This window comes from Lepidothrix coronata, unplaced genomic scaffold (genome assembly GCF_001604755.1).
Source record: "Lepidothrix coronata isolate B3197 unplaced genomic scaffold, Lepidothrix_coronata-1.0 Scaffold260, whole genome shotgun sequence".
NCBI classification, from domain to species: Eukaryota; Metazoa; Chordata; class Aves; order Passeriformes; family Pipridae; genus Lepidothrix; species Lepidothrix coronata.
In genome coordinates, this window is record NW_016690440.1 from 494424 (window position 1) to 518117 (window position 23694).

Here is a 23694-nt window from a genome sequence, read left to right on the forward strand (position 1 = left end):
GGTCGTGCCGGCCAGCCGGGACATGGCCGGCTCACCGGCCGGAGGGGCTGAGGTGGGTACTCCTGCCACAACCAATTGGTTTGGATTTGTTTGTTGGGTTGATCTGTTAATTCTCTGCCAGGCAGTGGGTGGAGGAGGATTCAGTATGGACACACTCCTAGCCTTAGAGGAGCTGCAGTGGTGGGGAAGGGACCCCCCTCCAACTGCTGAGGATGGGGACACTGGAGAGATGCCTGAAAGTGGAGCAGGCTGAGACTGGCTTGCAGAAGCCAAACGAACCTATTCTTAATCCTATTTATTTAGTTACTAACTGGCAGTGGCCATTATGCCCTCAGGCCACTGAAGGCACAACCAAAACCTTACTACCGCCACAGCAAAGGAAGGTTTACATCTCCCTGTGTTGAGAAGCACTGAGCTAATGGAGCTGCTCATGCAGGGAAGAGTGGAGAGTATTAGCTGGCTCATTAGAGGATGAGAAAGTAGGACACATACCTCTCAGGTGACTTCCCCAGAGCCAAACAGCCCAGCACTCCACATGCTCTGTCTCCCAAAACAACAGATGTCCAGGAGAGATTAGGGCAGTAGAAAGATTTTTCAGACCTGGCAGCCAAACAGCCAGGAGTGTGTGCCAAGCTGAGAGAGGCCAGTGTTGTTACGGGGATAACGGATTTTCACAAGCTTGGAGCCATGAAAAGAAACAACCTCTTCCATCTTCCAGTTATTTTACTGGTTTTTTTAGGTCAGCTTCCAAAAGAACTGTAGGGGGGAAAATGAAATATTTCAGCTCAGGTCTGCCCCAGGTATGGCCCCAGTTCTGGCCCCGTGCAGACCAGCTGTGCTGCCCGGCAGCCTCAGCCCCTCCTGATACCTGTGCGGGTGCTGCTGGAGCCAGGAGCAGGGAGAGACACCAGTGCCAGGTGGGCCTGGCCAGCTTCACCTGCAAACACCAAACAAACCTGCCGTTCCGTAGAGGGGAACTCGGTCCTCAGCTCTCAGCCCCAGAGGGCCTTCACGAGCAACCCACGTCGGAAGGTTATGGGAGAGCAGAGACATCGCTCAGTGGCAATGTCACCGCGACTCTTGCTGATGGTCCCCCTGGGGTTGGACCCCCCCCTGCCCCGTGGTCATAGGTGACATGTCACATGCGAGCCCCCCTGCTACAGGCTGCTTTCAATCAGCGGCGACACACAGTCTCTCGGGAAGCTCTTCCAGCCTTCTGGAGGCAGGACTAAGAAATCTTGGACCCAGCTCCCCTAGCGGCTTGGCCCGGACCGCGAACGCCCCTGGCCTGGGGGGACTGGGGCTGCTGCCCCCGCTGTGGGTCAGGGGCTAAGGGGAGCTCAGCCCCGGCCGGGCCCCGGGCCGTGCCCGCCGCTGCCACCCCGCGGGAAGAGCCGCCCTCGGGCCCGGCCCCTTCCGGCGGCCACGCCCGGCCCGGCGCGGTGCGGCTCCGTTGGACCGGCGCGGTGGGCCCGGTGGGCCCCGGCCCGGCGATGGCGGTGCCGGCGGCGGCGGAGGCGGTGCCGGGCCGGCAGCAGGCCTTGGCCGCCGGCTCGCCCGTGGATTACATGAGCATCACCAGCTTCCCGCGGCTGCCCGAGGAGGAGCCGGGCGGCGCGGCCGAGAGCAGCCTCCGCGCCCGCAAGGAGGAGGACGCGTTCCTGGGCGAGCAGGACACGGGTGAGGGGCGGCGGCAGCGTCCGCCCGCGGCCCCCGGGCCCCCCCAACATCCTCGACCCCGCTCCCCGGGAGGGGCTCCCCGGGCTCCCTGTGCCCTGGTCCCGCGGTCACCCTGCGGGGGCGGGCCGGGAGCAGCGGGCGCGGAAGGCAGCCAGAGATTCAGGGGTTCGCCACCGAGCATCCCAGGGCAGCCTGGAGTGAGCTCTCTCACAGCCAGCTTGGCCTTCCAGTCTGGACCTCTCGGGTATGGCCTCCTGGGATGCTCCTTGGGCATCCCTCCATCTGGGATGCTCTTTCATCATCCCTCCACCTGGGATGCTCCTTGGGTATCTCTCCACTGGTGGTCGGCTGGAATAAAGTCAGGTGATCCTTTAATCCATGAGAAGACCCTCTGCCTCTTTTTAACTGATTGCTTCCTCCTCTATAGTTGAAACAGTTCTCCCCCATGTCGAGTTTCTCCCATCAGAATTGCCCTTCGTCCTCCGGGGTTGCTTTGCAGTTCAGCTGTACACATCCAACTCCCCAGGCCCATATTCTCACCCCTTGCCCTCTGCTCTGTCCCACTGTGCCCACAGGTGAAGCTTCCATTGCCTGTTTTTGCCCTGTGCCCTCTGGTGCGGTCGGGATAAAGCCACTGCATACAGGTGTGCGGGAACAGCTCTTCTGGGAGCACTAGGCTTCTCGTGTCACACCCAGAATTCGATATGGTTTTGGCTGTGCTGGTGCCCACAGATGGGGTGGCTGGAGGGGCTCCTACTCTCCTGACGTGGAAACACACTTGTCCAACACTGTGTTGCAGGAGCTAGCTGTCCTTCTCCATGGCTCAGAGCCCGTGGGCAGCTCCGGTCTCTGCTGTCCCCTCTGCAGCGGCTCCAGAGCTGAGGTGCCCCTGGTTCCCGAAAGCGTTGGTTCCCCTGTGAAGCCACATCTCCTTCACAGCCCCCATGAAAGCCAAATGGCGTTTGGTGGCTTGTCTTTCAAAGGGTGGACATTGGTGGTGGGATGGGCACCTGCACATTGGCTGTGCAGGCTGCTCCTGGCCCCCAGTGCTCCCGACCAGCTGCTCCTGTCCCCAAACCATGGCCCTGCTCTCCCCATACAGCACTGGTGGTCACGGAGACTAAGTGACTAGGGCCACATGAGATGTCTGTGGTGGAGAACGAAGGTGCTTCTGTGCGGTGGCACGGCTGTGGCCTGCCCTCTCCTATGGTTGCTCCCTGGTGTTCATGTCCCCTTGTGCTGGGCTGGCCTGTCACCAGACCTACAGAAGCAGAGCAGAGGGCCGGTGTCCTAGAGGGACTGAGCAGAGGAGCCCAGCTCACTCCTTGCTGGAGCCCCACTGGTGGGGCTGGGGCCTCACTTGGAGGTGCCATGGGCTGTATGTGACATCCCTCCCCAATGGCATCCTCTGCTAGGCCTGTCGTGGCCCCCACCCAAGGCCACCAGCCAGTCCTCCCACTCTGCCCACACGCTGCAGGCCCAACTCACTTAGACCAGAGAAGCTGGTGAGGGGCTCAGTGAGTGCTCAGAGGCACAGTCTGGGAAAGCTGAGCATTTCCTCCTTGCACTCCTAAACCACCACAGCATGAATGAGATTAAATTCACCCTGAGGGGATTCCCTGGCTGTGGGGAGTTTACTCCTGCTTGCAGCATCACTGAAACTAAAACTACCTCCCTTCCTGGCCCCAGAAGAGCTGCACCCAGGAAGTCTAGTTAATGTCACAGGGAGGACTGGGCTGGCTGTCCCCATGGTGACACCACCTGCCAGAGCAGACAGAGGCAGGCGGGGTGATGGGGAATGCAGGCTTTCGGGCTCACTCCATTTTCCCTTTCCAAATCCAGGAAACATCTCCTGTGTGGAGGGACAAGCTTCTCATCTTGTCTTTTCCACTTGGTGCTCCTCTTTTTCCCACCACAGGTGTGCAGGGCGCTGCAGCCTATGAAAAGATTCATCCAGGAGCCCTGGATGGTGCCCTGAGCCGCTTGGTCCTTTCAGTGCCTGGCAGGGATGGGCACGTCCTCACAGCTGCCCCAGCAGCTCCATGTGCCCAGCAGTGATGGGGGACAGGCAGGGCATGCTCAGGTGTCCTCCTGGCTGTGAAGGTGGCAGCTGACACTCGCAGAGATTCAAGGCACCTTTCAGAGCAAAAAAGAGACTTTTTCATCCTGATGAGCTGTGTTTGCTGCCCAGCAAGCCCCTGCCCCACTGCTTTGCCATCTTGGAGCCAGGCGTTGGGGTGAGTGGCTTCATTTCCCAGTGGGCCTCATCCTCCAGAGGAAGCAAGGAATTAAAGCAGAGTCCTTCCTGCCGTCGGAGCGGGTGAATGTCCTGAGGCCTCCAGTTTGCAGGTTTGCTCCTCTCTGCCCTCACCTTTCCATGCTTCCCTAGAGGTATTTTCTGTGCCCAGGCCACATTTTGCTTTGCCTCTGTTTTGCTCAGGTGCTTTAGCTGAAACACAGCTCCGCATAAAGCTGCTGGATTTTTTTTTTTATATCTAAATTTCCTTTTCTTCAGTCCTGCTGCATTTCAGAGACCTCTTTGCAAGTCAGCGCTAAGGACCCCTTCAAGCAGAGCAGTAACTGGGCCCATCACCGAAGACTGATGAATGGACTGAAATGGAGCAAAATTCAGGCAGTTTTTGTCCCTCTTAATCTCTAGGGAAGTCAGTTTGGAATAACTAGAGCTAAACTAAGGGATCAGTAAAATGACCGAAAGCAGCATCTGAGCCAGAAAGGCTCTTGAGAGCTGTGATCAATGGGGAAGGTGATAGCCATGCTGGAAGGGGCTCCACGTAACATTAGTGCTGGGTAAACACTGCAATAAGAGTCCTGAGTTGCTCAATAACTCACACTTGTTTTCTCCCTGCTGCCCACAAAGACCCAGACTCCTTCCTGAAGTCTGCACGTCTCCAGCGCCTGCCCTCATCCTCCTCGGAGATGGGAAGCCAGGATGTGTCCCCTCTCCAGGAGACCAGCAAGGACCCTTTCTCTGGAGACTGCAGCTGCCGGCAGGATGGGCTGACTGTCATCATCACTGCCTGCCTGACCTTTGCCACGGGCGTCACGGTGGCCCTCATCATGCAGATCTATTTTGGAGACCCTCAGGTAAGACAAAACGCTGGCTTTACAGTTGGGCTTTGGCTCCGAAAACAGGAGAAGCTCCCTAACTTTCCTCCTGTCCACAGTTTGTCAGGGTGAGTGCTGGTGAGCCACAGCCAGTGTCAGCAAGGCCCTGGGTGCTGAGTCTGTACCCCAAATTGTCTCAAAAACTTTTTACTGCACCTGGAGGTTGTGCTTGGAGAGCCAAGCTGGGCTCAATGCCTGCCCAGTGGCCAGGGTGTGGGGGGCTGTTTGGGGGTGCTGCTGGGGGGGACCAGACGGCCCCACTGCCATGACTCCAGCTGAGGTTTGAGCCTGGTGTGAGTGCTTTCCAAAAACAGTCCTTATTTAGACAGTAGGCATCTTGTCCACTTGGAGAGAGTTTTATGGATTATGGGCATAAATGCCCAGGTTCACCTCTGGAAGATCCATCCAGGACCAAGCAGGGAAATAGCTGAAAACAGAAGTGAACCTTCTGCTAATGTGTCCCACAGCTCAGTGCTCGACTGCAGAGCAAAGGCAGCATGGCCATGGGCTTGGATCTTCCTGCAGAATATCTGCCAAGTACTACAGCCTGGGAAGGGTCATGGGCAGCCAGTAATCACCATCACCTTGGTACCACTGGGTTAAAATCAAGCTTTTAAAACATCCTGTGACTGCATTAGTACTGGTGCTGGTACCAGGGAAGGATGAGAGCAAATCATGGTACTGAGGGGGACGCTGCATTCTTTGTAGCTATATTCCCATTCCCAGTGACCACCTCCTGCAACGCAGTGACAGCACTCATTGGTCACCCATTGCTCTTGAGGATTAGTCTGACCTTGCTCTGGGGTTGTGGAAGACGGAGTTGTGGCTTCCCCAGCTTAGCATGTCTGCTGTTGTAAGTTGTTTGAGCTGATGGCGTGGCTACACGCAGCTGCCCTGGAGCAGTGGTGTGCCAAGGGACGTATGACTCCCACCAGCATTTGGAGGCACCTTAAAATGCAGATCAGCCACGACTTTGGCACTGGCCTCAGGCTTCAGGTCCCACATTGCTGGGTGAAGATCTGGGCTGCACTGGCACTGCTCCCTGGGCACAACCGCTCTGCTCTTCCGGCAGCTCTTCCACCGCGGCGCCGTGGTGACGGACGCGGCGCCCTGCACGGCGCTGGGCACGGAGGTGCTGGGCAGGCAGGGCTCCTCGGTGGACGCAGCCATCGCCTCAGCCCTCTGCGCAGGCATCGTCAACCCCCACACCTCAGGGCTTGGAGGGTAAGTGTTGGTCACTCACTCTGGGCTGTCACCTCCAGTTGTCCTCAAGGAAGTGGTTTCATAGAATCCCAGAATGGGAAGGGACCTTAAAGCTCTTCTCATTCCATCCCTCTGCCGTGGGCAGGGACACCTTTCACTATCCCATGTTGCTCCAAGCCCTGTTCAACCTGGCCTTGAACACTTCCAAGGATGGGGCAGCCACAGCTTCTCTGGGCAACTATCTTGTGAAAAGTCCCTCTCAGCTGAGAAGTGCCTTCATGGCAGCATGAGATCCAGTGTGTAGTACTAGGTCTCTGACATGAGGTGGTGGATGTGTCCTCGTCTGCACAGGGACAGAGACCCTTCCTGTGCACCTTGTTGACAGTGAAGGACAGAGACTCCCAGGGAGGGAAAAGCTCTGTCTGCCATAGTGGCTGCCAGGAAGCCCCAGGCTCAAGAGGGCTAACAAGCCCCACTGTGAGTGTGCCAGGAGCTGGCAACGCTCAGTCCCAGTGCTTTCAGAGCCTGAGTTCTCCCCTCCATAAGCTGTGCTCCTGAGATCGGGGTCCAATACCAGCTCTAGGTAGCTGCCAGGGAGGCATGGCAGTGAGGGATGGCCTTCTTCCAACCCTCATCCCCAGGGTGGCATCCACATGAGCCTTATGCTCCTGGCTCTGCAGGAGGGCTCAGCAGTGTTGCATAAACCACAGCCATCTAATACCTGCTCCAGCTGCACCACCCATTGCTGGTGTAAACAAACACTCTCTTTTGTTGCAAAACTGCTCATATTAGAAAGAAAATCCCAGATTGTCCCCACCTGGCATTGGAACAGAGCCAGTAGCTCCCTGGCCAGGCTGGCAGGGACTGATCCAGCCTCACCAAGCTCAGCACAGGGCTGCCTGCATCCCACACTGGCTCTGCCTTGGCTGTCCTGGTGTGTGCTCTGGGGAAGGACAGCAGCATTCCCCACACCAGCTGGGGCTGGTGACCTGCCACAGTGACCTGTCACGCTGGCCCCAGTGGCACTCGCACTCTTCATTTTGGCTCTACGGCAGCAGCTGTTGCAGAAACAGCCGGTGCCGTGCCCTGACCCCCCTCTCGCTGCAGGGGTGGGGTGATGCTGGTCCACGACATCCGGAAGAACAGGAGCTGGGTGATTGACTTCCGTGAGGTGGCTCCCCTGGGCATCCCTTTGGAAGGGGACCTGCAGCAGGACACCAAGGTGAGGACCAGTGTCCCACAGCCACCCCTTCAGGGCTGCTGTCTCCAGCTCTCCTCCCTGCAACCCTCAGGCTGGGGGCAGATGCCCAGCAAAGCAACAGGAGGCTTCTTACCATCAGAGTTCCTGGGCCTTACAGACATGGGGAATCCAAGGAAAATATTGCCTTTTCAGCCCCAAAATGCCTGCAGGGCTTGGGGAGTAGAGAGATATGTCCCTCTGGCAGGGGAGAACCAGGAGAACAAGAGCTCCAAGAAGGAGCATAATCCCAGGTCATCCTGCTGAGTTATTTCTCCTGACCAAACTGGGTTGAGAACAAGATTGAATTTGACTCTTTCCTTCCAAAACCTTTTATTCCCTAATTGTGTTGTTACAGACCTCTTCCTCTCTCGTAGCTATGCAGATAGTTCCAAAGCGAGCATGACTTGCATCTCCTTGACTTGCATTTGGGGACCATGTGCTATGTCCTAATGGAAAGGAGACTATTCTTCCTTTTTGTCCTTCCTATTTTACAGCCAGGTCTGCTCGTGGGGGTGCCAGGCATGATACAAGGGATGCACCAGGCACATCAGTTACATGGCAGGTAAGACACAAGGCTGGCACAGGCTGTGCCCTGGGGTCCCCACTGGAGAGCTGGGAGCACACAAGGCCTTGCCATCAGATAATGTTCTCAGCCACCAGTCAAAACCATTAGCTGAGAGGTACTTGGAGGCTTGTGTTGAAAAAGATGTTCATTTTTTGATACTTAATGTACAAAAGAAAGAATTCGCTTGGTCAGGTTTTCTGTAAAGTGAAATTCTGGCTAACAGGACAGATAATAAACGTTCTCTTGGACACAGGCACAGCACATTTCCATGCTTGTCTGTGTATTTTTATTCTCTCCTTAGCTAGATCCTAGGAACTATGGCTGCCCTTAGTGCCCTGTTGGGATAGAGAGGGAGGGATCTGGATGACTTGCTCAGGGCCAGAGCCTGGCTTCATATTTTGCTCCTGAGATGCTCCTTTCCCCATCCATGAACTGCCATTCCTCTCTGGTGCACATCCTGGAGCACTGAGATGATCCTGTTAAGAAGAAACAACCACTGAAAGCTCAGTACTCCTTTTGGCCACTGCTGTCCCCATAGCCTGGTCTTTTAAGAGCCCCTGACCATAGAGCTGAGCCCTGCACTTGCTCCCCACCACCCTGCCCCACTGCACCCCCAAGGCATGTTTCTCCTTGTCCTTTGGCAGACTCCTGTGGTCCGAGCTGCTGGACCTCGCAGCTGGTGTTGCCCAGAATGGCTTTAATGTCACACATGATTTGGGTGAGTACCTGATGGGAAGCCAAGGGTGACTGCTCAGCACAGGGCGGCCCACTGACCACTGCGCTGGGGTGTGAGGCAGCTGGGGATATAGGTGGTTATTCATGGGAAATCAAGGCTCTTTGGACCTGGAGATGGATGATGTTGGGAGCTGAGCAATACATAAGCCATGGTCAGAGCATGGTGGCAGCAAAACTGGAGCCTTTTGCTATGGCTGGTCAGAGCCAGGTCAGAGCAGCCCACACTGGGCAGCACCCAGGGTCAGGCAGGGAAGGGCACTGAGGCTTCTTTGTGTTTCCTTTGCAGCTCCAATGGATCCATGATCCAGCCTCCCTCTAGTTTTGCAATAGGGCCAGAGGCAGCAGCAAGCCCCCAACATCCCCAGTGGGTGCACAGTGACTCCAGGTCCCCTGCACCTTCCTGATCCCTACTGTTTCTGGATGTCTTTCCCCTTCTCACCTTCAGCCAAAGCCCTGAGTGAACTGAAGGACCTGAACTACTCTGACCGATTCCGGGAGCTGTTCCTGCCAGATGGGCAGCCCCTCCTGCCTGGCACGTTTGTCCGGCGCCTGGATCTCGCGGCCATCCTGGAGCTGGTGGGGGCAGAAGGGGTGTCAGCCTTCTACAGCGGAAACTTGACCCAGGAGATGATCTCTGAGGTGAGCCAGGACTGTCCCTGTCTCCTACCGGGGTGGGGCTGCCACTTGCTACGTCACCTGCCCAAGGAGAAAAGCCAAGTGTCAGCACAATGATGAGGACAGATGCATGGAACCTCCTTGTTCTTTTCTGTCCCCGTCCCTGCAGTGCTGTAAGTGACACACAGGCCATTCCCACAGCCCTCAGAAGTGAAACCTCCAATTCCTCTATAACCAGGAGAGACTGTTTTTTTGAAGGAAAAAAAATTATAAGGCCCCTCTGGGCTGTGTTAGTTTAAGTGGCAACCCCTTTTCCCCCAGAATTAGAGGTGCCCCACTGATGAGAAACAAGTTGTTGTTGTCATTAATGGGACTATAAGATAAAGACTCTAGGAAGATGGTTTAAAAATAAAACTGAGCCATGTGAACAGAGGATTAGACAGGCTTGGTCCCACGTGGGGTTGCCCTAGTTTAACTCTTGTTGTTAGATGTGCTCTGGAAAAAATATCAATGACAAACGAAGCACTTATTCTGTTAAAAAAAAACCCCACAACTTTTATACTTGTGTGGCTGCAGTCAGAGTGGTTGGCAGCACTGTTTTTTCCAACCACTATGGTTCAAGTGATGCATCTTCAGTATCTGGTGAGTAATCTGGAATGGGTTCACTCTGCTCAAGCCTTAGAGATTTGTGAGCTCTGTGTTTGGAAATATACAGTTCACCTGGGCCACAGCACAGGTGAAGGATGGGGAACAGGAAAAGTCCCAAACTTGTAAGCATCTCTTCAGCTAAACCTTGCTTTGTCACCACATTTCCCTGACCTGGGGCTGCTGCAGGGAAACACAAATTCTCTATGGAGGAGCAAGGCCCAGGGTTGCCACACCAAAGACCCTGGCAAGCTCTGGCATTCAGTACACAATTCCAGCTTTGGCTGCAGAGCAATGTGCTGGCTTCCCACAGGGAAGACATCTATGTGGTGAAATCAAACACTGCTCCAAAATGCCCCACCCTTTGCTTCCAGGCACAGGTGCAAAAAAGTGCTCTCTGGGGAATTTGAGATGGTGTCTGCAGCGTGTGGCTGACTGGGGCTTCTCCCATTTCTGTGCCATCCTGCTCCTCCTGCCCTGGTCTCCGCTGGCCGGGCTACAAGGAAGCAGCTCTTGGCCCAGGCACCGGTGGCTCAGCACAGCCCTTGGGTTCAACCGGCCTTTTCCCTGAGAAGGAAATGGGGATCTCAAGTAGGAGAGACATCTTAGCCACTTTGGGTTGGTTTGACATGCTGGCTCCACAACATGCCCTGCATTAGCTTTCCTTGTCCAGTGATTCATCCAGTTCTGCCAGAGAAGGAGTTTTGCTGCCGAGTAAGCTGGCTAGGTTAGAGATCAGAGCACACACAGGTGGTTTGTTCCTACCTTTTTTTGAATGAGAATCCAAAGGACTTACAGCAGCAACTCACCCCAGCAGAACATCTAACCAGGCTGTGTGGCTTCTCCTGGGTGGAAGAAAGGAGTTGGCCCGTTAGCACCTGTACACTGACAGTGTCACCTCCTTCAGGGCAGGTTAAGATCAGCAGAGTGCAACTCATAGAATCATGGAATCACAGAATATCCTGAGTTGGAAGTGACCTACAAGGATCATCGAGTCCAACTCTTGGCTCTGCACAGGACACCCCAACAATTCCACCACGTGCCTGAGAATGTTGTCCAAATGTTCCATAAGCTCTGGCAGGGTTGGGGCTGTGACCACTGCCCTGGGGATCCTGTTTCCAGTGTCTGACCATCCTCTGATGGTCCTACCTCATCTCCATCATTACTCAACAACAGAAGACCTGCAGTGGAGGGAGTCGCCCATCTTTACCATGTTCATGAAAATTAACAACCCTAGTAAATTGTACCTCTAGGAGAGTCTTACAGGAGGACCAAGGCTACAGCAGACCCACAGTCACCTGAAATAATTTCAAATAGAGTGGGAATTGTGATTTTTTTAATTGAGATTTCTAGTGATGGCCACCTGCTACACCCAGGTTCCTTCTCTCCTGGATCTATATATAAATCTAAACCTTAACACACTCGTGCTTGCCACCCAGGGCAGAGAAGACTGCAGGGCAGTGCCAGTCCCCATCTTCATGGGCAGGCAGAACATCTTCAGAGCACCCCTGAGGTGGGTGAGCTGCAGAGCCTTGAGCCAGGCCAACAAGGCCATGAAAGCACAGATTTGCAGGTTATCCCAAGGAACGTGGCACTTGGCTTGGGAATCTCAATGGTGTTTGTTTGACAGTGAGGTGTGAGTCCCTCTGGCCCAGCACGAGGAGCATAGAGAGCCTTGACCCAGCCTGCTCAGTGTGTGCTGCTTTACTCTCATGCAGGTCAACAACTACGGTGGAGTCTTGGTGGAGGAAGACTTCAGCAATTACAGTGTCACAGTGGAGGATCCCATCCACACAGTCTATCGAGGTAAACTCTGACCCATTGTCATGCAACTCCAGGTAAATGTTTGCTTCACCTGGCAAGAGGTGCCAACAGTATTTAACAAGAGCTGAAGTTAAAGCTGTGCTCAGGTGTCTGCAGAAAGTCCTTCTACGCAGCTTCCTGCTCTTGCCTGCTGACAGTGATGCATCATGGGTTCAGGAGGTTTTCAGCACTTTGAAATGTTTTTTCCCATGATAGTGACAAATGGTATTTTGATAGTGTTGAAGTGTGAAGGTGCAACATGGTCCATCTTGATGCAATGTCTGCATAAGAAGCTGGATCATAGGCCAGCAGCTACATCTGAAGATAGTTCCCAAACTTGAGCTACAAGGGAGAAAAGCTGACTTTATGCAAGAAGTTTCTAAAATGTCTTTCTTTTCTAGCAATCCCTGTATTTACTCTCCTTATAGCTGTAATGTTGCAAACCTGTTTTATATGCAGCCTTTCAGTACTTAAAGGGGGCTTATAAAAACAGGGAACGTGACTTTTAACATGGGCAGATAGTGACAGGAGAATGGGGGTGGTTTCAAACTAAAAGAGGAGAGGTATAGAAGCAATTCTGTAGTTAGGAAGCAATTCTTCCCTATGAAGTTGGTGAGGCCCTGGCACAGGTTGCCCAGAGAAGCTCTGGCTGCCCCATCTCTGGAAGTGTCCCAAGGCCAGGTTGGAACTGGGCTTGGAGCAACCTGGTCTAGTGGAAGGAGTCCCTACCCATGGCAGGGGGTTGGTGTTGAATGAACTTTAAGGTCCCTTCCTTTCCAACCCAAACCATTTCATGATTCTATCTCTATTTTTCCATACTCAGTCCAGAAACCAAAAGCCAACCAATAAGAGCTGAATCTCAGATGTTAAAAAAGCATTCCTATTTGGGCTTCTTTAATCCTTCATAAAAAAAGAGCAAGATACAACAGGAATGTTCTGAAAAATCCTTCTCAAATCATGTTGCTTTCTGTTATTTCCCCTTGAATCTGGAAGGATTTCCCTGTCCTCAAGGACCCTAGCTCAGAGAGTGTTCTAACTGGACAGTATCTGACAAAAGCAGCTTCATTCCTCTCTTCTTCCCTCCACAGGTCACCTTGTTTTCAGCCCCCCACCTCCACATGCAGGTCCTGCACTGATCACAGCACTGAACATCCTCGAGGGCTTTAACATCACAAGTAAAGGATCCAGGGGGAATAACTTGCACTGGATAGCAGAGGTAAGAAGAGGTTCAATAATTGGCTGAATTGCTTGTGCTGCTACAGAAAAATTTATTTATTCCTTGATTGTACAGAAATGTTCGTAGGCAATTCCCACAGGAGAGCGAGCAAATAGACTGCTAAGGTGTAAAACTGAGTGGTGCTGCTGGCTCAGGGAGGTGCAGTGGCTGGAGTCTCCTGCTCAGCTGAGCTCTTTCTTGCTCAGGCAGAGCTTTCTCAGAACAAACTGCGGCTTTTGCCCATATGCAGTCATCTCTTCAGAATGACCCCACAGCACCTGAGGGTGGTCCCATCTAGTTCCTTCACCTCTTAGCTCCAATGGCCCTGGCCATTCCAGAGCACCTAAAGGCACTGAAAGGAGTGCTGCAAGCAAAAGCCTATATGTGGTGATGACAAGGAGAACTGACCCAATACTTCATATTTTAAGAAAATATTTACATTTTTGCCCACCTCGTGATCTCTGTGGTCCAGAATTTTTCCAGTATTTAGGACTGTCAGCCCTACCAAAACATTGTAGCTTCCCAGGAGGTCAAGCAATTGCTTTGGCACTTGCTTTGTAAGCAGAGTTATGCTCTGAGATGCTTCACAGATCCACAGCTGGGCTTTATGAGTTGGGAATTTCAGTCAAGGATTTAACCACATCCTTGTAGCAGGCAGGACAGCAGGTGCTTGGAATTTATTATTTCTCAGCAAAAAGGTAACAGCTGGAGGTGTTTGTCTCAGTTTAACGATACAGAAATGTTTCCTTAGGAGGGCAGGATATGGGAAAAACAACCAAGCTCCTCCCTCTGACTAATTATAACTTTGAAATTAAGGGGCTTCAGTCGAAAGGTGTGGAAAAGAAAAATAACAGCTATTTATTAAAGAAAAAAAAATATATAGGTAACACAACAAAACCCCAAGCAACAATCCCGTAACCCAACTTCCACCCAAGCGACTGAGTCCTTTCTGCCCGTCGGCGCAGTTACCGCCGCTCCCGGCAGGGGGCGCTGTTGGACGGGGTCGCTCCGTGGCCGGCAGGGGGCGCTGTCCGGCTCTGGCCGCGGGTCCCACACGGAGGCGGCCGAGCGGGCCCAGGGCTCGGGCAGCGGGAGGAGGGAAGGGGCCGCTTCCCGCCGTGGACTCACGCTGGCAAAGGCTGGCTCCGGCTGTGGGTTCCCTTCCTCGTCAAAAGGTGCTGGCTGCTGCCGTCACGGGGAAAAAAAAAAAGAGGAGGGGAAGGGCGGCTCTTCCCCCACAGGCTCCCCCACACTGGCTTTTCGATGAATTCGAGGCAAATCCAGGCAGTAGAGCAGAGCAGAGTGCGGGGACTCGGGTGCGAAACAGGGTCTTCCTCGAAGACAGAAGAAAACCAGCCGCCCGTCCGAGCAGATGAGCTCCGACCCCGTCCCCACCCCGTGCCCCGAGAGCCGCGGAGAAACCAAGACCCTCCCCCCGAGGGAAAAAGAAAGGAGGAGGAAAAAAAATCCACCAAACCCGAGTTCTTCCTTCCCCCCGCTCCCCGCCCCCGCCGGCCTCGGGTAGAGGGAAACGGAAGAGTCCTGCTCCTTGCAGAGAGAAAGTCGTTAGCGTTTCAGTAGGGCACTCGTTCAGGTCTGAGCCAGCGACCAATAAAGCCTGAACCTTACTCCACCCCAGCCGGGTTGGTGTGGAAAAAATTCACCGGAGGCTGAAAAAGTAAAAGGAAAACTATAAGAGTGTTACACACTGCCAGGCCTTTGCAGAGGCACAAAAGTTTTACTCACCTGGGCTATTTTGAGCTCTCTTCAGGAAGCTTTGGGTGAGTCTATTTGCTCTGCATTTGCACCAGGCCAAGAGTTTCAACTGTTGATTATCCTGGAACACCAACCTCCAGATCAAAGGCAGTCACTTCAGGAGATGTGTAACCCTGGTTACTCGGGGTCACACAGCTGAACATGTGGCTGAGGCTCAGTGCTAGGCCAGCACCAAGTATCCAGCCCTGGAAGAGCCAGGACCAAGATGTCCTTAATCTGTGCCTGAGGGGTGAACCTGCTCTGCTTGTTTCAGTGGAGCTCTTCCTTGGCCATCAAGCCCTTGTACATCCCTGTATGGTGTGATGGTCTGGAGACTGCTGCATGGAAACACCACATTCTCCAGAAGTTAATCATGTTCTATACTCTACACCAGTAGATAACTGAGGAGAAGCTGTTGCTTTGTGGCACATTCTGAACCACAGTCACACCTTGCTATCTGCCTGCAGGGGAGTGGACTGTCTTGAATCTTGAATGACCATGGCAAGACCTGCAAGCTGAAAGTCAAGTGTGTTTCTGCTCAGCACAGGCTGGTTCCGTTGATGAGCCTTGCTCCTTGTGGCTCTCCTATGGCTGTGATGTAATCCTAGGGCTGGATAAACTGTGTCTTTTGAAATTGTATCTTCCCGTATTTAATCAACTCGCTTGGGCAGGATTCTGCATGTTTGAGAAACCAGATCCCTTCTTCCTTTCACACCATCATTTCCCAAAGTGTGCTGGGACTAATGCTTTCTGCTCAAACACTTTGGATGGCTTACAACTAGGAGCTGGGTAGCAGCTAGTGAGCAGAACAGCTCATTTCTGCTCGGCACTGGTGCTGTACCAGCAGAGCTGGCATCCAGAGGCAATAGTGAGCCTAGGACCCACTCTCCCACTGGGATTCAGTCTGGTCTCTGCTGTTGTGGTGACCACTTGGGAAAGGAAATAGAAAGTAAATGGCATCCTGGTGACCTGTCTGCCAGCTGGCAATGAAGCTGAACCACTGAGCTGGGTGTCAGCTCCTGCCAAGTGTGTTCCATTTGTGGCTTCCCACTGACAGAGGACAGGGTTAGATGGGATGTTTGGAAGAAATTCTTGGCTGTGATGGTGGGGAGGCCCTGGCACAGGTTGCCCAGAGAAGCTGTGGCTGCCCCATCCCTGGAAGTGTCCAAGGCCAGGTTGGACAGGGCTTGGAGCAACCTGGTCTAGTGGGAGGTGTCCCTGCCCATGGCAGGAGTTGGAACAAGATGATCTTTAAGGTCCCTTCCATCCAAACCCATCTGTGATTCTGTGACTGTACAAACACTTCTGGATACACTCAGCTCCCACAGCACATTTTGCCTTCCCTTCCGTTCCCTCCTCTCCGGTCTCTTCCCCTCCCTCTCCTTTCCCTCCCCCCCCCCCTCCCCGTCCTCACCTTCTGCTCTCCTCCTTCTCTCTTCTCTTCTCTTCTCTTTTCTTTCTTTTCTTTAGACATTAAAAATAGCCCTGAGTCTAGCGAGCAACCTGGGAGACCCGTCTGGTGACATGTCCATCGCTCACACAGCAGAAGGGATGGTGAGGTAGGTCTGAGGTGACTGGCACAGTGACAGTTGCAAGATGTGTGGTTGATATCATTTCTGGGTTTGCTGTGCCCTGAGCTTTTTCTGTTTTACTGAGGAAAGGTCAGTCTTTGAGTGCCCTCCCAGGGATCACTCTTACACAAAGATCACAGCTGATACCCCAGGGCTCTGGGGATGGGTCACAGGATGTCCTCACACAGAGGTTTGCTGCATCCAGCTTGAACCTGAGGGTTCCTTCCACTTCCTCACACCTGTAAACATTCCCTCTCAGTGGGTCCGACAAACAGCCATGACCATGGGCATAGGCATGGCCAGAAAAGCTATTTCTGCCTCTCCCTGCCCCCCCGTAGTGGTCGGTGCCTTGCAGAACACCCAGATGTGTGGGAGAGACCAGGCCTGGGGTTTCAGCCTAGCCTCCCACCTCAGAGCCAGGTTTAGCCATGATTGGTGGCCAGAGCTGGTCCTGACTTGCCCTCCTCCTGAGTGCTTAGCATTCAGCTGGGAGTGCCACCTTGTCCTTTGTGGGGGAATTTACTTCTGATGAGGGTAAACACGGGTAGACAGAGCCTTTGAAGGTCCACGGCATTGCCTCTCTGTGCATACTGAGCCATCTTGTCTCCTTCTATGGGGTGAACCAAAGGAGCTCCTGTCCCAGTGCAGCCCCTCAGGGAACACTGCAGTACACACTGTGTAGCTGTACCCTGCAGAGAGACCAGGAGATTTCCAGCTTCCCAGGCTCATGGCTTGCTTCCTTCTCTCCCTCCCTCCTTGCTGAAGTAAATCAGAAGCTAATTCCCTACGCCAGCTGATTAATGACTCCCAGTCCTTCCCATCCGATCTCCACATCCCTCACTTCTCCGTGGAGAGCGGCCCAGCTGCCAGCCAGGTCCTTGTCATGGGGCCCGACGACTTCATCGTCACAGTTGTGAGGTAAAGGATTTACTTCTTCCCTCCACAGTGTGCTCAGGGGGCAGGAGCAGGGAGAAGAAAGCGGGTTCAACAGGACAGGATGGGACCAGCCCTGGAGCAGCTTGGCTGTTCTGTCCCAGTTAGTCCTGCAACAGAGCAGTGGGGTGGAGATGTGTGGGGTGGTGCTGCTCTGCCCCGTGCAATCCTGTAGCCTTCTCACATTGAAACAGGGGTGGAGGGGCCTGAATCTGCTGGGGAAGAAGTGATGGCCAAATTTAAGGATGATGTGGGCATGGAGGCAGATCCATCACATCAAGGGGAATCCTTAAACACAGGGAGGGACAGAGCTGCTATGGCCCACATGGTTCCTACTCCTAAGTACATGGAAACTGTTACTCCTTACATCTAACCAGTCCTAAAGAACCACAAAAGAGTCTCTATCAAGCCAAGATGGGATGGAAAGTTGGAGCCCTAAAAGCCTCAAGGTGTACAAAAATCTCTGGGATGATTTTTATAAGTCTTCTTTGTGTTTCTTTTCAGTTCTTTGAATCGTCCCTTTGGCAGTGGAATCATAACACCCTCTGGAATCCTCCTCAACAGCCAGATGTTGGACTTCTCCTGGCAAAACAAAACAATGAACCACTCCATTTCCAGGCCGGTAATGAATGACATGACAAATTCTTTATTTGGGCTACCTGCATTTTTTTTTTTCAATTTTATTCTCATCTTCACAACAGGGAGCCTATTTAATGCCTTACTGATAACTGAGAGACAATAGTCTGTAGAAAGCTGCTGTTTTTCACTACATGAGTACTGAAAGAGGAAACAGAAGGCTCCACGTGTATCAGTTAGTTATCATTACAAGGCAATTTTATCAAGCGATAGTTACCTATTTTCCCTGCAGTCCAGATGTACTTTAAGCAACTGTGTGCACTTAATGAATTCATGAATTGTTGCTCCGCAGGTTAAAAAGTAACATATAGCAGCAAAAAAATCTTCAGGTCTTGGAACAAAACAATTATAGACTGCACTGGTGGCTTTCAGTGCTGCCTTGTGTACTGTAAAACCATCCCACTTTGCTGGGCTGGTACTTTCAAAGTGGGTGACTGGTTCCATGTTCCCTCTGTAAGAGTCAGCTTGTTGACATTTTTGGGGTGTCTTTTCTTCAATTGCAGCAAAATCTCATTCAGCCTCGGAAACGGCCCCTGTCCTTCCTGCTGCCCACCATTGTGAGGCCTTCTGAGGGCATGTGTGGGACCTACCTGTGTCTGGGGGCCAACAACGGGGAGAGAGCCTTGAGCAGCATCGTCCAGGTCAGTGCTGTGTCCTCTTAGAGTAGCTGCTGAGCTCAAGGCTGAGTAGGGTCCCCTCCCACAGTGCAGCCTTTTCCTTCCTAATTGTCCCAGGCTGTGCCAAAACTGGTGGCCACAGGACTACCAGATCAATCTTTGATGCCACCACTTCCGCACTTTTGGTGTCTCAAATCTCTAAGAGCCACCAGTTTACTTCTCTTGTACCTTTCCTGGTGGCACCACTCATAGTTGTAGAGGAGAAGCATTTTGGCAAAATCTGTAATGGTTTTTGTCATTCGTATCTGTTCAAAGCTCGTCTTAAGGATCATTAAGAAAAAAAGGAACACTTTGTATTCAGAGAGTTGCAGGAAACTGGCACCCTTTAGCCCTTTTCCTTATGAAAAGTTCCTTTTACTGCATTCCTGACTGAATTCCTCCCTGCTCAACACTTGCTATAAATTGGGCAGCTCCTCTTAATTTATGATTTGTAATGAGGTGAAGTACTTGCCAATAGCTTGATTGCATGTACAACATTTTTTTTAGCTAAAAAGAAAGGCACAAGAACAGCTCCCAGTTTCCTTACCTTTTAGAAAGCATTATTCAGAGCAAAACCGAAGCCAAGCATCGCTTCCTGGTGCTTTGTTTGGAGAAGGCACATGCTGAGCTTTTGGCTGTAAGAAACACTTATTTACAGATTACGTCATGTTCCAGACACACAACTCTGCTAGTTTGGCAGGAACTATGTGACAAAAAGCCCATGCAGTCCTGAAAATTTCCTATTTTTCCACCAACAACATACAGGCCCTATTTCAAGGACCTCTTAGTGTGTGCATGCAGTTTGTTAAATGGTTGAAAATCTTCTTTGCCTGCTGCATCTGCAGATGTTGGAGCCACCAAATTGTGGGATGCTTAGGAAGCTGGCCTCTCCTATTCTTGCCACTTTCTGGGTTTTTTTTTTGTTATTGAGGGTATTTTGTTCTCTTGCAGGTTTTGGTAAATGTTTTAACATTTCACAAGAATCTGAGTGAAAGTTTGTCACTTGGTCGACTTCACCCACAGCTTCAGTCCAACACTTTGCAGGTTGACAGTGAGTATGGACAGTGGGTGGGGTGCAGCCTACAAATCCAGTGTGTTTAGGAAAAGGGTAGGATTTTCTTGGCATACTGCTATGGAAGTGCCTCAGCCCAGAGCACAGCTCACTGTGTTCTAGGGTTCCCATGGCTGTAGAGGGTTTTGGGGAAGGCAGAAAGCAGAATCCAACTTCTTCAAAGCCTGGAGCCCTTGCTAAGCTATGCCTTCTCCATCCTGGAAATGCTCCCTGGCTTGTCCAATACCACCAGTCCGAGCTCTTTCAGGTGCTTCTCCCCAGCCCTCCCTCCATCCCTACTCCCTCCTAGTAGCAGCCTTGTCCTGTCCTTAAAACCTTTTGGCAATCTGATGCCACTGAGGATACCCAAATAAACACCAGACAGGTTCTGAAAGCTTCCTACACTTTATTACCACTGCCATAAATTATATTCCTTCACTTTCCAGCCCATGTCCCTTAATTCCAGCAACTGGGGAGAAGACAAGGCTTGTGGCAAGGTTTGTGGCTTGACAGTGCTGGAAGTGCAGCATCAGTGCTGGCACTCTGAGACTGTACTGTCAGCGCTTGTCCTTGATATTGCAAGTCTTGGTCTATCTGATGTTTTTCACACAGCCTGGTACCAATCAGAGCAAACCATAACTGAAATTTGGTTCTCATTTCACACCAAATAGCCAAAGTTTCTGGGCTTTCCCATTTTAGAGGAAAATCTAAAAGGGGTCTGTCTAGTGTGACCTGCAGACTTGAAAACTAGGATGTAATTAAAACAAATTCAAAACTTCAGAACATCCTAATTTGTGGGTTTGGACATTTTGACATCAATAAGGTACATGTTAAGACACATGTGCAATGTATAGAGCTTAAATACCAGTGGGGTTTCTGTGTGCCTGCTCGGTTTTGTCCAGCTGGATCCCCAGCTCCATGACCTCGAGCACTTCTATTCATACAGAAATTACAAACCATCAAATTAACAAAATAGAAGCAGAAGAGCGGCAGCCTAAGGTAGATGCCTGGAAGATTAAGAAATGTGTGCAGGGCAAGTTGGAAGGATTAGCACACAGTTTATCATTTGACAACTTGTTTTACTGTCATTTGGTTTCAGCTGCCTTGCATTTTATTTTGACTAAAAATTGTTAATATTCTTATTTGTAACTCAGAGTGGGCAGTGGGCATTGCCTCCTGTTCTCTAAGAATAACTACATTTGTTGCCAACAATGTATTTTCCCCTTTTTCCAAAGAGGAGAATCTTCCACATCCTTAAATGGTCTTGCAGATCCTGTCACACCCCATGGCACAAAGCAGTGGCCCCTTGACCCTTGGCTTGCCCAGCTGGAACCTTCTGAAGGGGCTGCAGGCAGGTTCCCCCCCACACCAGATCCCAGCAGGGTTAGAGCTTCACATCACAGGCAACGCTGATTGCAGTTAAAAACTCCCCTTTTAAAATCCCTACAGGTGAGTTTCCTGAAGAAGATATAGAATTTCTTGTAGCCAGGGGCCACCAGGTGGATAAAGTCCCAGTGGTCTCCCTAGTTCACGGAGCCAGGAGAACCAACAGTTTCATCGTTGGCCTGAAGGACCCCAGGAGTGCAGATGCTGCTGGAGCCACAATATTGTAGCACCTCCCAGGTGACCTGTTGTCTGAACAATGCTGACACACACCAACCCAAGTGATGTGCATGTTCTGAAGTGGCCTCTTCTCCAGCCCTGGGGGAGCCCCACCCAGACGTTCTGCACTCACCACCCCAGGCAGCACCAGGGAAGTCAGCAGCACCAACATGCAGCTCCCTGCTCTTGTTTGTTGGTTTTTTTTTTATTTTTCATTTATTTGCATTGCAAGCAGCCCAGTCCTTGTTACACGAATGCCAGGAGCACACTTTTCTTTTGGGAGAATCTTGCTAATAATTTCAGTCTTTCCAAAGCCAAGTTCTAGAACATTAGCAAAGGAAAAAACAATTGATGATGATGCTGATATCTTCACTTCCCTGTCTTTCCCAGAGCAATGGTTTTCAACAGCTCTAACAAATTCTTCCTTTAACAACTTGTACACCCCCCAATGGTTTTCTTACAGAGGTTCAGCCTCCTCTGTGGTAAATTTGAGCTTAGTGGTAATGGGCTTAATTTTCTTAGACACCTTTTGGAGATATTCTAGCAGTACTCCACAGATTTGTGAAAATCCACACACCACAGACTGCAAACCACATGGAGAGCATTTGGGTATGTTCAGGGCCTTCCTTCCACTGCCTTATCTCAGTCTACTCCAAAAGTCTAAATCAGGTCATTCCTACAGAGAAGCTTGGGATTTTCTGCTGACTGAATTCATGGCAGTGCTCTAGCTCCATGTTTTTGTACTGGCGAGCCTATTGGAACAGCTGAAGAGAGTGAGAGAAAATGTACAAACCAACCCAAACACTACTGGATCATTTTCTGTCTGCAGCATGTAGTGAAAATACAAGAATGCTTCTGCATTTCATGTCTGAAATCAAATGAAGAAAGAACACCCCAGCTGACAGCTGCACCACTTCAGTCAGCCCATGTTTGGACATTTCCTGTTCTTTTTACTGGCAACTTAGAGACACCTGGCACTAAAAAATTCCTGAGTGATAATTTTCTGCGGTCTAAAATTTGTTGATTTCCTTCATGGTGCAAATGCATCTATGGCCACTGTACATATTATATATGTATGTCTGCTTATGGTTCTCTTGCTCCTTGATTTGATGATCACACCAGTCACACCCAACCTTCCTCCCAAGGGTCTCTGTGACACCCATCTGTTTGTAACTCACCCTCTGACACTTGTGGCCATTGGACATAGGGAGCAGGTCGGTCGTTTTGGGGCAGTTGGGGCCCCATGGCAGATAAATCAGACTAATCATTCCTGCCATCCGCCAGCCGTGGATCTCAGAACATCCTACGTGAAGCCTCACGTGTGGGGCTGAGCAAGAACAGAGGTGTTTTCATGCTCTGCTGAAGAGCAGCCACCCCTGAGAGGAGCATGGCAGTGCCAGCCAATGGCAACACCAGTTGCTGTTTGCTGTTCCAAATCCCCTCAGCTGGGACAGGGGTGCAGCACTTCAGAACGTTGTCTTTGGCACATTGTGTTCTGTGCCACCAAGAAGAGACTTTCTTCACCACAGGGACACCAATCTGTTTATTTATTTTTCTGTCGTCAGCACTAGAGTTGGTCACTGCCTGAAGTTGGAGTGTTCATAACGCTTCACGTGTCTTGGAGCAGACCTTTTCAGGCTCCACAGGAAGGGAAGGTGGCAATTCCATGTGTTGAACCTCACTGGGGGAGATCTGGGTGTTTCTGGTCTGTCCCAGACCAGATCTGCCCCTCCAGCACAGAGATTCACTGTGCTCAGCTGCAAAATACCTGATCAGTTGTCACAGCAATACTTTGCATGAAATATCACAAAACACTTTGAAAGATGAAATTCCTCCTTATTAGCTGAATTCACCAACTTCCGATGCTGGAAACTGTGTATATGTTTGGCAGTAAAAAGACTTTGGTCTTGATTCAAAAGGGCATTCATGTGCCCCGATGTACAGTTTCGCAGCAATTATTCATAATCTTAAAATAAAGCATGTTCCAAAGTGCTCTGCTGGATCATGGCCTATGTTGCAAAAAAGAGAAAACTGAAAACAATTGGAAGATAGTACTTAGGTCACCAGGTCATGGCTAAGATAAGTAAAGGTATTCTGAATTATTTCCCATTTTCTCTGTTTAAAAGCAGCATCAGTATAGCACAGATGTATTTGATATGGAAACCCTTAATCTGCTAATTGGCCCAGCGTCCCTGGTACTTGAGCCCATCTGTTGTGATAAGACTTGATGAATTTAATGTGAGGTACTGTGCTGGTTTAAGAGTTAACCAGCAGGGGAAATGAACTCAACTCAAAAGAGAGGTTATAAGTCAGAATAACAATTTATTAAAATAATACAATAAGTACAATTATACAAACAAACAATTGGTCTTAACCCACAAAACCCAAATGTATAACCCAGCACCCTGGGGCATGAACAAAGTGGTGTTCCTTGGGCCCCCCCTTGAGTCCAAAGTAAAGGGAGAGGGGAAAAACCTGCTGGTGGGAGAGCTGTTGCAGTCTGGTCAAAAGTGGTGATTGCAGTCCAGTTGAGGGTGGTGGTCTCAGTCTGGTAGAGAGCGATGAGCTGCAGTCTTCCTCTGGATCCCATGAGTGGTAGAAAATGTTCCAAGATTATATATCCTCCAGTTCAGGCAGGAATGTTCAGTACTTCCCTCAGGGC

The 23694-nt window shown here is 51.3% G+C and overlaps 1 protein-coding gene across 2 annotated transcripts; it reads left to right on the forward strand.

Annotated features, from left to right (window-relative positions):
- The first annotated feature begins 1493 nt into the window (after nt 1–1493).
- On the forward strand, nt 1494–22116 carry GGT7 (gamma-glutamyltransferase 7). Of its 2 annotated transcripts, none has more exons than XM_017835618.1 (15): nt 1494–1680; nt 4559–4785; nt 5879–6030; nt 7117–7231; nt 7744–7811; nt 8459–8532; nt 8995–9188; nt 11528–11615; nt 12701–12828; nt 16054–16142; nt 16920–17072; nt 17592–17709; nt 18227–18364; nt 19331–19430; nt 20880–22116. In XM_017835618.1, the coding sequence occupies exons 1-15, from the start codon at nt 1494–1496 to the stop codon at nt 21041–21043; spliced, it is 1995 nt and encodes a 664-aa protein (XP_017691107.1). In that variant the 3' UTR covers nt 21044–22116. The 2 variants fall into 2 exon arrangements, with proteins under 2 accessions (XP_017691107.1, XP_017691108.1); XM_017835619.1 differs by lacking the exon at nt 1494–1680 and adding an exon at nt 2277–2324 and having other exon boundaries at nt 3599–4785.
- Nucleotides 22117–23694: the final 1578 nt, after the last annotated feature.